This window comes from Sturnus vulgaris, chromosome 5 (assembly GCF_052056855.1).
Source record: "Sturnus vulgaris isolate bStuVul1 chromosome 5, bStuVul1.hap1, whole genome shotgun sequence".
Lineage (NCBI taxonomy): Eukaryota > Metazoa > Chordata > Aves > Passeriformes > Sturnidae > Sturnus > Sturnus vulgaris.
Window position 1 is genome coordinate 46575351 of NC_142247.1, and position 13896 is coordinate 46589246.

Genomic DNA, 13896 nt, shown 5'->3' on the forward strand with positions numbered 1-13896 from the left:
GTAATTACTCAAGATGCTGCTGATGTGCTGTCACGCAGAATTAACCCTATGACTAGGGCTATCTACACAATCTGCTACACGACAGCATTGTCTATATTGAGGTCTCAAACCAATTAACAGGCATGTTCCAATCAGATTTATATCGCCCTCTAACAATCATTTGTACGCATGGTCATGGCTGTCACAGCAGGACACAAGGTCTGACCAGCAGAAGACCTGTTAAAGCATGTTATGTTGGCAGCAAAATGCATTTCCCCAGAAATTCTAAGGAGGAAGTACAATGTTGGATCCTTTTACATTGCATCAAGGAAGCGATATATTTTGGGAAGTTACAGTCCTTCTTTTTTCAGAAACAAATGGCTGAAGCTCAAAAACTCAGATCGCAGATTTATTTTCAACTTTTATTTTATAAGCTTGTACATGCCATTACATCTCTTTTACATGCACTCTATATTTTTATATAACATACATTGTAATTGTATACCAAATATCTATGCTACAGCAAATAAATATAAAATCAATCATAACTTTAAAAATTAACAGGTTCACAATATTAGTCATCAGAAAGGAAACAACTCTCTTCTCCCATCCTGCTCATTCTGCACCTTCTTCCAGTGCTCATAATATTTTGTCTTAAATATAACTCTCAGGAGATGGAAAGGTGACATGGAAAAGACATATCTTCATAATTAATATTTTTAAAGTACCACCAAAAGCACTGAACAAAGAAAGCATGTTGCTGACATACCTTCACAATTAGCAGCACCAGTAACTACCCAGGGCACCAGCCCATGCTTAGTTTGTCAGTATAATTCAATTGGTATTTCCATGGAGTTGCAATTAAAGCCACTTAGTGTTTTATTTACAATATTCTCCTCAAGCTGCTGTATACCTGTCAACACTATTCTCTCTTGCTCATCACTCTATCAGCGACATCTCACTACCTACATAGTCAGACACAATGTATGAATCTTACCCTCAACATCTGTTTATCTGCATGATCAACTTCTCGTTGCCTAAATTATAGATACTCCCTATGAGTTGGTCAAGCAGAGCTCTTGCTTCTCAGTCTGAATGGCTTGTTATGGACACATGCACTGCAACTTGTGGCTTCAACAAACTGGGCGAGAGGCCAAGGTGGCAGAGTGTGCATGGAGAGTAGGGTCACAAGGGTCACTTGCCACTGTAATGAGTACCAAAGCTCCAAACAGTCATGAATTACTGGACAACACATCAGAAAATTGATATGGTGGTCATAAATGAATCGAACTTTTTCTGGCAACAGCAGAACAGCTATGAAAGAAAACACAACATGGGAGGTAGTACTAGGAGCCATCAAGAGCAGGAGGGTCACCTGTGTTATATTGACCATTTCCCCTTGAGAAAACAATGTAAAATTTAGGACACGGTATTACAGAAACTGTTAGAGACTCTTAGTAAGGCACAAAAAAAGTGGAAGAAAATAATGAAGCATCTTTAGCACTGTAAATAAGCAACAAGTGGCAGATGTGAGAAAAGCAGATTTCTGCAAGAACACAGTCACCTTGGCTACTTGAAGAATGACAAAGCTTACAACAATTTTAATGGAAGTAGCATTTTTCCCTTCTTCCAGGATTAATATCTGCTTCTCAACAGCACATTAGACAAAAGTGTCAGAAACTAATTGCACATAGGCATTAAAAATGCTCAACTAAAATATGGTCATTAAATAGGATAACATTAAATGTACTGAAAGTACATTCCAAAAGGATGTTCTGCTACACACAAAAATATTCACACTGACTCCTTCATACTTTTAAAACTATATTAACTAGAAGGAAAAAACTCCTCAGTACATTGTTTGTTATCATAGTACATACTCTGATATTCGACCTAAGCACCCTACTAGACAAGATGCACTTTACAGAACCAGGTCCTGACTGTACAAATTGTCTTTTGCCATTTAGCACAACAAAAGGGGAACACCCCAACACCACGCCCCACCCTCCCACCCCCACCCCCAAAGGAACAGATAATAGTTTTCTGCATATTTTCTCTACTTCTATCTCCTATATATGAGTATTCTGAAAGCCAGGTAATCATTCATAAATATCTTTGGAAAGGAGTCTATATGAATAAAGGGAACAAGAGGGTATTTATAAAGTGCTTTTCATTTCCAACTTCAATATGGCTCAAATACACACAACACATGGTAATACAAATGTCAATTAGGCTCAGATACCAACACACCATATGAAAGGAAATAGTGAGCCACTGGAAAGATTTAGCTAAGCACAACTGTTGCAATACTTGTAAAGATCCCAGGAATAACTAAGTCAAACACAAACAATAGAATATATGATGTTCATTTTATCTGTACTGAAAAGAGGTGTAGGGTTTCAATCTGTTTCTTTTAAAAGACATCATATACCAGATCTTCAGACTACCAAGTACTAAGAAAAAAAGAGAAATGGAGTAATGATAATCATCATGTGTTCCTACAGTCTGAATTTTAAACTACTGCCTTCCTAAGTATGACTAAACTGCAGTTGTTCAGTGCTACATTTTACAGTGTCAACAGACACACTACAGCTGAAGTTAATGCAAATCTGCAATTTGCCAGGGAAGCAGGCCTTTGCCAAAGAGAGAGGAAAGAGGACTTACTGCAGAACCTCTGCTGTTGTGTTACAACTGCCTTTCCTTTTACCTTTCATAATGAAGTATTTAACAGGTTTGTATAGGTTTTGTTGAGGGAACATAGAGAACAGCCTTTGGAAGCTGAACAACTCTCTCAGAAAGTACTAAGTAAAAGAAAGTATTTGCATTTTAACATGGAGGAAGTAATTTATTCCTCTTGGTTTTTTTAGGCCTTTGTGAGTTTAGCAGTTTATACCAGGCTGTTCCTTTGCAAGGCTGTGCTTCAAGGGTGCTAAATGGAACATTGGTAGGGGCAGACATTTAATATACTACTACTCTCTGAAAAGGACTTTGATAAAGATCTGTTACAGTCTTAAAGACGATGCATCTTTGGTATATCTTCATTTTCAAATAATTTTATTGCATATTGGCATGGGCAGTTTGCTGAAGAGATGATGGTCTAGCAGGCTCCTGATGCAATCCAAGCCAACCCATGTCCTGGTCCAGGTGACTGGGCAGAATACAATCTCTCTCTTTCATATTTGCTTCCCAGTGGTACAGAAAATACCTAGCTACAGTATCAGTGCTCCTGCTACAGCACTGCTAGCAAGCTAAAGAAGGCCAGGACGGTAATGCTCAGTTGTGAACATATCCCTAGACACAGCACTGGCCCTTATCATGCTGATGAGAACTCTAGACAGGATCTAGGCAAGCTGCAGGGGAGGCTCAGGCCAGAGGCCATTCTCCAAAAGCAGAATGAACGCTGTTTCAGAGTAGAGGAATTCATGCTAAAACCACAAGCCATGTCTTGTCACTTGCCTTTAGGGCCAGAGAAGAGACTTCTGTCCATTTTATTTTTAAGTATAGACATAACCCTTCTTACAATGCAAGCCTTTACCTGGAAAGCAGTAACTGATCATAATCATGAGATGAAACTCCAAATAAGTCAAGCTTTCAGAAAGAAAAATGCAGCAGAATTCCAATGTAAAAATTAATACCTGATATAAGTACTTAGGCATTTATAAGACCCGCACCATCAGAGAATATGAGAAGTCCCCAAGTTTTAAGAACGAAGCAGAAAGAGCAAAGCTGGGCTTGCTGCTGCATTGTAGCCAGGGGGGAGATCCTGTGGTGTCTCAGGCAGCAAAACTACTCACAGATATTTCCCAGAGCTGGACATCCCTAATGCCTGTCTCTCTTCAACCCTAATGCTGATTCTTTGTTATAATATGTATTATTTGCAATAATATTATCTGCTATAATCTAGTAATACAGTTGAACTCTTGTTCAGGTCTCTCCTCAAAGAGAGATTGAATATATTATCTTTCCTGATTTTCTTATTGCTTTAAGGACTTAATATCTTTGAGGTTTAATAACTATTTCCCTGAAAAATTTGGGTGAAATTGGCAAATAGATTAAATTATACAGTTTTATTGTCACAAAAGGATTAACAGGGAGTCAGCATGTCAATAATAAATTATGCTGTATTAGTTCCTTAATAAGCCTGGTTAAAGAAAAAAAACCTCACTATTGATGTGATAATTTATGTTCTGCATATAGATGAAAAGCCAAATTCAAAATGAGCATTTTAACATCAAAGAATTATTTAGGTTGTACAATACCTTTAAGATCGTTGAGTCCTACCATTAATCAAGTGCTGCCAAGTCCACCACTAAACTGTGTTTCTAAGTGCCACATCTACATGTGTTTTATATACCTCCAGTGATGGATGAGTTCTGCCCAGAGAGACAGAATGTCTTTAAAGTGAGAGCTGTAAACAGATAAATATAGAAATATATACCTTCTGCAGTCATAATCCATAACAATCCACCCTACCTGATTTTTACTTGAGATACATATATACACATAGTAAAGCATAAAGTAGGTTAAAACCAGCTGAAAATTACTTTTTTCCAAGCAGAGTGAATGATGAACAGTCAATACAAAGTAGTGTAAATTTCAAAAAAGGGAAAAATATATCAGACTTAAAAGTTTACAAAGAATACATCGTATTTTTACACTGAAAACAGCAATGAAATTCATATTAGAATCAGTATCATACAAGGATGGTAGAATCAGAATCTACACAAGGATAATCTCCTGTACTCAGCACTGGGGAGGCTGCATCTCCTGTTCAGTTTTGGGCCCCTCACAAAGACATTAAAGTGCTGGAGTGTGCCCAGAGAAGGATAAGGATGCTGGTGGAGGATCTGGAGCACAAAAAGGATGCTCAGGGAAGACTCTACCACTCTACAACTACCTGAAAGGGCATAGCCAGGTGGGTGTTGAGCTCTTCTCCCAAGTAGCAAGCGATAGAATGAGAGGAAATGGCTTCAAGTTACACCAGAGGAGGTTTAGATTGGACATTAGTGAAATTTCTTCATGGAAAGCATTGTCAAGCACTGGAACAGACTGCCCAGGGAAGTGTTTGGGTCACCATGCCAGAAAGTATTTAAAAGATGTGTAGATGTGGCACTTGGAAACTTGGTTTAGTGGTAGGCTTGGCAGTGCTGGGTTGTAGGGATGCATATTGAGAAAGCAAGAAAATTACAGCCTGAAAAATATTCCAGGTCGGAGCTTCTCAGCTCTGTTCCCAGCCGATAAGCGGTCCAGCTCAAAGCTAGGGAGAATTTCTCCCAGGGTGATATCTTGGTCAAAATAAAAGGGAATTAATAACAAAAATAGAACACCTGTTGTGGTGTGTGACCAGGCCCTGGGAATGGGGTGTCTTCTCTCTGAACCAATCATCTTTTTTCTACTCTTGAAATTGCTAGTCATGCTATAAAACCAAGTGTGTTTCTGATCTTTCCTATCATGAAAGACGACCATGTAGCTGTGCATCTTATTTCCGCCGCACTTAAAGGGTTAAAATTCCTTTCCACGGCTACACTGGGTTAACAGTTGGACCCAATGATCGTAAAAGTATTTTCCAACCTAGACTATTTGTTGATTCCTACACTGGTGAGAACTAACTTACTTCAAACAAATGCTATTAAGTAGAAGCTGCTGGGTTTGGTCTTTTATGGAAACTAAGAGACAGTGAAGGCAGATGAAGCTGCTTAAGTAGTTCTCTTGGATCTTACTAGACAAACCATCTCATTGATGTCATATTGGCTCTCCTAGACAGATAACCAGTGCTGATTTTTCATATGTCTTCCTCAAAGAATATAAAGATCAGTAAGAAAGCTTAAAGACCATTCATTAAGCATGCAGCACTAGTGCGAGGAAATTCGTGGTAGAGATCTAGCCCGATGACTGAAATCTGTCCTTGTCTTTTGAACGCAAGAGTGGTACTATGTTAATGGTACAATAACATTGCCCAGCCACTCTATCATTTTCTTGATTGGATGAGAAAATCTCATCTCTTGAGAGATGTTGAGAAGACCTGACACAGCTCAACAAAGCTAAAATGAAAATACAACATGGACAAGGCTGTTGCTATGTCAGTTAGTACATGTTCAGAAGAGCCAATACTATTATCAAAAATTCCTTCCAGGAAGCAATAAAGGCAGCACTGGGTTTTCATGAAGACTTGGTAACTTAGTCTTTGGCCCTAAAATTTGGAAACTGACAAAACAATCTTATTTCTTGTCTTAAATGAAATAATTCTCCCAGGCTTCCCAGTTCCCATTTATACCACATCTTTCTCACAGTCCTGCATATGGTTAAGGATATGACCATGGTTTATCAAATATGGAGTAGATTCTCTCCTATGGCAGTAGCACGAGTCGTGGATTTCACTCAGGTCCATTTTAACCTCCTGTTTCCATGGCTGTGGAATGGTATTTTTGCATAATGTATAAGAAAATGTCTTGAAAAATTAAAGTAGACACAACCTTGCAAATGCAGTTGGCCCCTAGAAAACACTGAGGATTTGGGTGGCATAGGTGACTCTTTGTGAACTGATATAGAAAAACACAACTTTGCTGTGGAGACTGTCCAGCCATGATAAATGTGGCTGATAAGAAATTAACACAAGCAGGGATGGTTGATAAGTATAAGGACTTTTTCTTTGGCTTATTAGTTTTTTATCAGATCCAAGTTCTGCACTGAGACATGATCCAGCCACACCAGATGAGGTGTGAGAAAGCCATGAAAAAAACATCCTAGAGAAAGGTGGAGGCAGCAGGGCTCCTTCTTTTAGCATAAGTCTACAGCTAGATTGGAGTAAGTGTAACACAAAATTACTTAAGGACTGGCTTGCAGAAAAGGAGGTTCTTGAGATTAGTTTATTGGCTCTCTCATTTATTGCTTTCTTTAGGCAGCTGTACTGGGATATAGGAGACTGCTTGGCATGAAAGTTCAGAGATGGAATAATAAGATTCAATAGCATGATTATGCATTTTATGTGTGAGGCACCTTTGATTGTGGAAAAAGTTAAGGCATGTCCGCCATAAAGCTTGGGAGGTTTCTCATAACACTAGCATAAGTAGGTAGATGAAGAGATGTGACATTCCTAATTGTTTATCTTCCTTGTGATAGAGACAAAGTTCTATTTTAAAGACTTACCAAAAACAGGTCTTTCATCTGGAGTGTAAAATTCATGTGTTCCCTGGCCTCGTGTGTCACATGGTAATGAAACAACATAAATCAGAAATGTTAAAAGCTGAAGTTTGTTAATATTACTGCTGAAGCTCCAGTCTCTTTCCTAGTTAAACTGACAGGTCCATAGTCCAAATATATATATTTACCGATTACAACAACATAAAGACAAAAAAATGAATGGACATCAATGAGAAACAAATGTAAATGCAAGTTTCAGATGACTATTTGGAAATTACAAAAAAAAACCAAACCAACAAAAAAGATCACATGCTACCACAAAAATTACTTGCATTTTAAATGGGGCAATAGACATTCTTTGTATTGCACTCCCATCTACTCTTACTCCTAAGTAAATACTTCAGTGATTTACATTCTGTGAGGAAAACGTAATAAAAAGCATATATTTTGCATTCTCTTATGCATGTTTCCTTGTCACTTTTTTTAGTTGTCTTGGCTGAATCAGAAACCAAGATTCAGAAATCTATCTTCCCTGGCTGAGGAAGACATCATAAACTCATATTTTGAGGTCAATAAACAAAAGAAAATGGACTCCTACTGGCTTCTGCATTTTTCCCCACTGTTGGCAGTCACTTCAGAACAACTAGCTGAATTAGATGTAGTCAGAGGTAGCAAGAGCTCACTAAGCAACACAAAGACTTTGGGGAGACTGAGTTAAGGCCAGTGTAATCTCAGGACACAATAGGTCAGGTGTTTTCTGCAGGTGCCCACTGGCATGGGAATTATTAAAATTAAAAAATAGTTTCCCTCTTTCCCTCTCTCCTCCCATAAAAACCACAGGAGTCTCAAAGAGAATTTGAAAACAGAGACATTTCCATATAGCTCATTTTACAAAGAGAAATCCAACTCATTAACTCAAGACTATGCCAGAGCATACTATGCACTTGAGATAATCACACGAAGTCTCATATTGCAGTTTTTTCCTATAATAAAACTATTTTGAAGGTAACTGGAAACTAGTTCACATTCATTTATGTACACTACTGCTGTCCAAAACTCACCCTGCAAAGAAACCCTACTCTTTCTCCATCAGATGGTAGAAAGGAAGCTAGTCTTGAAGGTAGAAGGTGAAATCCTGACTCCATTGTACTCATTTGCTAAATATGAATTTGCTTCAACAGAGCCAGAATCTCCCCCCAAAAGATTTAACTCTAGTAAGCAGTGGAATGTCTAAGCTACAGAGTAGGAAAACAGGTTACGGAGACTTTGGATCCCTGCTTTGCACCCTCAAGCCAAAGACCATAGTAACACATGATATGAGACTATTGTCTTGGCTGTGTCTGCAACCATCAGATTTTTAACCCAAAAGATTCACATTATTACCAGTTTCTGCAGGTAATCCTTCTAACAGAGGAATCAAATATTACACAGATGAGATGCTTCTTTCATTTTAAAGTCTCTTGAGGACAATTATCACTACCATGTCTGGTGATTCTAGAGCTACATCAATTGTATTTTCCTTTAACCTATTACTGGCACAATGTTCTGTACTATTAACGCTATTCTGACCATCCTGCCTCGTGCTCTTGTATAGGTACCTCTTCAAGTGAGAGGAACTGAGTTAGGGTGAACTGAGGGGGAAAAAAAAGAAGAAAATTAAATTCTTCATCAGAATGAACACATGCAGCCAGAAATAAGGAAAAGCACATAAACAACAACTGAATCTGTGCAGAGCAATGAAATTCAGTCAGCACTGTTTCTAGCATCAAATTCATAATTCCTGCAATACTTCTAAAGAGTGTTTTTAAACCAGCTCTCCATGTGTGCCAATTGGAAATTCAGTAAGTAGTACAATTCTCCTCAGTTTTGTTTTCTAAACTGCTTGAATTTTAAAATAAAAAAGCATCTACTTTTTTCTTCATCAACAGCTAAAATGCTGTATGTAAAATCAGTGTCACCACCTGGTATCTCTTAAAGCTACCTGTAAGTAATTCTAACAGTCAAACCTCAGTATCTGTTGACACAGTGAAAGACTGTTAAAATTACTTGGCATAGCTGCATATAGAAAAAAAATTATATTACTAATTTTTTTTCCTGTCATATTTCCTCTTTTACCTGAATGTTGTCTTCCTATCTTATTTATCTTAATTTTTTTATATTTTCTATAAGATTAATTTTACTACAGCATTATTTACATTACTTCTCTTGTATTCCTTAAAAGATTGAATGACTTCACCGTTCTGTGATTCTATGAAATGACCATATACAGTTATGTATGAAATATATACAAGATTACACATGACCTTAGAGATAGAAATCTCAAAACTATATTTGGCATACTCACTTGAATAAAGGAGTTCCACAAACAACACATTTGTATATTCCTTGAGCTTTATGGTGTGTGTACTCCCCCTCAAAGGCACTGGGAAAACAACAACACCACATTTTAAAATTAAATAAAGGAATTTGGGGTTTTTAAAATTATTAAAGTAGCTGAGTCTTTAGAAAAATGTTATAGAAGAACCCCACAATTTCTAAGTTGGTATCTGTTTTTTATTAAAGGTAGCAAGTAAAGCAGGCACAGGAAAAGGGGAATGGCCTCGGATGTTACACATCATGCAAAAGGAAGCAAACTGTCGGACAGTTTAAAGGCTGGAACAACAACAACAACAAAAAAGGGTAAAACAGGAGTCTTCCCCTATCTGGCAAGTGAAATGTTAAGTTTTTGTTAACAGAGACTGTTTGGCATCTAGCTCAACCTGCCGCACCTTGCTGTGTCCACGTCTGGGCCGTGGGCAGGGCTGGCGGCTGCAGTGGAGCGAGGTGTGAGGCCACCTGGTCACTACAGAGCCGTGGCACTGGGTCAGGCCAACACCAGCTGTCCAGGCGGCAGAGACATTGTAGCTGAAAATGAAATAATTGGTCCAGGATTTCAAGCTGTGCAAGCCTTATATTTTCAGCTGAAAAGCAATATTCCAGCTTTAAGGGAATATTTTTCTAAGTTAACAATCTAAAAGGCTAGGAGGTCATTCACCTAATACAAATCAGCTGTGCTAGCCCAACAAAAAGCCTATGTGCTCAGCAGCTTGTTTTTATTATCCTTTCACCCTTTTTATGAGGTCCAATTTTTTTTATAAACAGGATTTTAAAGAATGACCTAATCTCCCATTGTTTGTGTGCATTAAATCATGTTGTTGGTCCTGTACACAAGAGCATGGAGGGCTGGGGGGAAGGTAAGACAGGCCTCCCAGCAAAGGCCACCGTCCCGTGCCCCACCAGGGCTGTGGCAGGATGGAGAGGGCTGGGGTGGAGAGGGGGACTGTTCCCACCAGCTTCTCTGGCTCATTTAGCCACCAAACCCAGTGCTGTCAGGAAGAAGTTTGCCTATTAACCAGGACCCCACGTGCAGCAGGGAGCCCTTTCAGCTCATGAATGAAAACAACCAGTTACATCATTAGTACGTTTAGAGCAGAGGTAAAGTCAGGGCCTTATGCCAAGCTCAGTGGAATAAATTAGACAACAAAAATGGCTGGGCCTTGGTGAGTTACCTTTGGCTGGAATCAGCTGAGAGACTTCATTCACTAAAAACAATCTTGGAAGCCAGGTTTTTTTTTTTTCCTCCAGGACTTAAGGCTGGGTTCCAGTGACTAAAGCCATGTGAGGGCAGTTATTGAAAATTTTTGACATTCCAACCACAAATGAACCAATAAATACCTTTTCCACATGTGCTTCAAAAAGAAATTGGAGTGGGGTGGAAAAGAACTAAATTATGCTACCTTCTTTCTGCAGCCAAAATGTCTGTACTTACAATGACCACCTTCAAAACTCCAGCCTCCTGGCACAGGGCCATTTCCCTCGTGGTTCTGCTTACTGCAACGTCTTCCAAAAAAAGTATACCTAAACCACTATTACTTCCACACTTTTTGTAGTAAACTAAAAACAGACTCTAAATATGAGCCTGGTGACTTTATAAGATGTGCAGTGTTCATTAAAAGAAAAAGTCACACAAGATCCTTGGCCCTGGCCCCCTGTTGCAGATACTTGTCTTTGCAGTAGTGTTAATTTGTAGGTGTTAGTAAACAAGTGTAGAAATCCTGGAAGAAAAAACATAACCAAAAAAACTTGGTAGGGAAGGTGAGGAAACAGCAGTAAGAGGAGGGGTGGAAAAGTTTCCTTCATCCTGCCTTACCTTTCGGTCCCCTTCTCCTGAGTGACATGGTACTGCAGGGGTGTCAGCCGCTTCCTCAGCTCCTCCTGGGAAAAGACCACCTTACAGTCCTTTTTATCCCTACATGACCCTGAAAAAGGAGAGGATATGGGAGAAGGAGCCTTTTTAGCTTAAATCCTGAATAATTGCTTTGGCAGACAGCCATAGTATAGCTTCTGCATTCACTTGTCAATGACCCAACTGGTCCCTAATGCACAAAGGCTCAGCTGAACTGCAGCTGATTATTTCTTCAAATGTAAGTATAGAAAATAATTTTTATAGGGAGCCAGGTGATTCCACTGGAGCAGTGACAATGTGCTACAGCCAAAGCCCTTTGGTGTGTTATACACTAAGTTGTTGCACACACAATCATTCACAAGAAAGTACTATTTTTTGAACATTAAAAAAAACCCTGCAAAAATCCCAACTGCAGCTGAAACATTCTTTACAAGACATCTATATTGGAGACTTACGGTAATGGGCATATGATGTTTAGCCACAACATCTGGCAATTTCTGTACCCTTAAAAGTAGCTGAAAAACAGTTCTAACCTTCAGTATTACAGTAAAGTTGATTTAACTTCTAGTTGCATCCTCATCCTTTATAACAATAGCCTTTTTTTTTCACTGTTGAAGCACTAGAATAGGAGTCCTAAGGAGTAAATAATTTCTTTATACACAAAACTGTACAAGGTTCAACAATAAACTTGTAAAATTTGTTGCAAAGGAGGGTTGCTGATGAAATTACCCTCCTCTGAAAATCTACTCCTAACACTTTGCTTAGTTCACACAGAAGATCCAAGGAGTATATAAGGATTACTGTAAAAAAATCGGCATTTGTATAGTGCAAAAAATTCACATTGGGAAAGCAAAAAACAAGAATAAGGTTACTTTTGGGAATGAAAATTCCCAAAGTAGTAATATAAATTGCAAAATATTCAGGTAACTTTGATAATCATTGGCAAAAATTAGCTTACAAAATGGAGTAGGGAAAAAGCACTCTAATTATAACAGTAATTAAAATATGGTACATTAAGAAATAAACACTCCCGACAAAAGTATTTTTTGCTAGTAATGTATATATACACTTATAAAAAGACCAATTGTGTTCTCAAAGTAGAGGCAACAGAGCTACCCATCTGTATGTCATTTAGTACAGGAGAGGCAATGGCAGGTTTAAATTACATGGTATTGGATTGCAATTTCCTAACATTGGATGCTTTTCTGCTTTTTTTCTTGAGTCATTACTAAGGAGCATTCATAAAAAGTAGCTTAGAGCACAGATGCTTGCAAATCATTTAAGAAAAGATGTTTCTTTCTTCGTCTCCCTCTTCTCAATTTTTTAACATGTGGGGGTGGGTGAATAGGGGAGAGAGAAAAAAAATAATGCTGTTGGTCACTACCGACTAACCCTAGGAAGTATTTTCAGGAAGAAAAAAGTAAAATTGAAAACATCTGATTGAAGTAAATAGTGCAAACGTAAAAACCTTCACTAGTGAAAGAAAAGTATTGAAAAAGCGACTTTATTTCATAGATTAGAAATTACTTTTGATCTAAACATTCTTAAAAACAGATTGTTTTCCACTCTGACCCATCTCATTAGCTGTGCTGCAGAGCCTTCGTTTTAATGGCAAGCTTTGAAAGAGCGCTGCTGTATGCCTTTGTTAGCTTCAATCTTATTTAGGAGAGGGATAAAGATTTCATTCCAGGTCTCTTTGTTTGTCTTTCAAGAACCACTAAAGCAGTATTCACACAAATTTTGCAGGAATGTGCCCTGTGCCATAGCTTACAAATTATTTGGTTTTGGTGCACTTAAAGGTCACCTTCCAAATTAACAAAATTTTCCTACATCCTGGCTTTTCAACCTTAAATGTAAATATTGTTTCCTAACTGTAAGTGAGGTTTGTTCTTTATAACATTTGGTTGCTTATTTAAGGATGTCAAACTTTGGAGGTTTTTATTCTCCAAACGTGCAGATCTCTAGGACTAATAAGTCTTTCAAAGTATAGCTAACAGGGAAAGGAAGCATATGCATTATATAAATAGCTATTGTTGTCTTGCATTACACAGCTCAGAAAGAAACTGTTTGAGAGACAGTCTTTTCTCTGTAATTTCAGTTTTAAAAAGTAGTCTAGAGAGCAACAAAGAATCTTACAAACCAACATCTCTTCACTTTTAAAAATATCTACCTATAATTAAAAAAGAAATTTGCTACTTAACTGCTGCTGCTGCAAAAAAGGAAAACTAAGCATAACTTCATTTTGAAAAAAGTGAAAATACCAAGTGTTTCTAAAAATGATCAGTATGCCCCCTTTACTTAAATAATTTTTCATCTCTTTTACAAATTTAATGTTCTCCAATCTATGGTTTCACTATATGCATAAGAAAATTTCTAGTTGCCACATGATCCACAACAATGATCAGATGTAGGAAGCATGTTAAAAAAAGATCTTTTGCAGGCCTTGTTTTAATAATTAACCATATGTTTTATAATACAAACTATTACCTGTGGTTACTGCGCTGCAAAGAGAGAGAAAGGATAGTAACACACATGGACCTCTTTTGGGGAAA

At 37.9% G+C, this 13896-nt stretch overlaps 1 protein-coding gene across 7 annotated transcripts in view; it reads right to left on the reverse strand.

The window, feature by feature from the left end:
• Positions 1-13896, reverse strand: part of MSRB3 (methionine sulfoxide reductase B3) — an 80737-nt gene that overhangs the window by 35141 nt on the left and 31700 nt on the right. For all 7 annotated transcript variants that reach the window (XM_088165638.1, XM_088165639.1, XM_088165640.1 and 4 more), the window contains 2 exons: positions 11309-11417; positions 9464-9541 (listed from right to left, as the gene is read on the reverse strand). In XM_088165638.1, coding sequence (XP_088021764.1) covers positions 9464-9541; positions 11309-11417 — 187 coding nt within the window. The remainder of the gene's footprint in view (positions 1-9463; positions 9542-11308; positions 11418-13896) is intronic.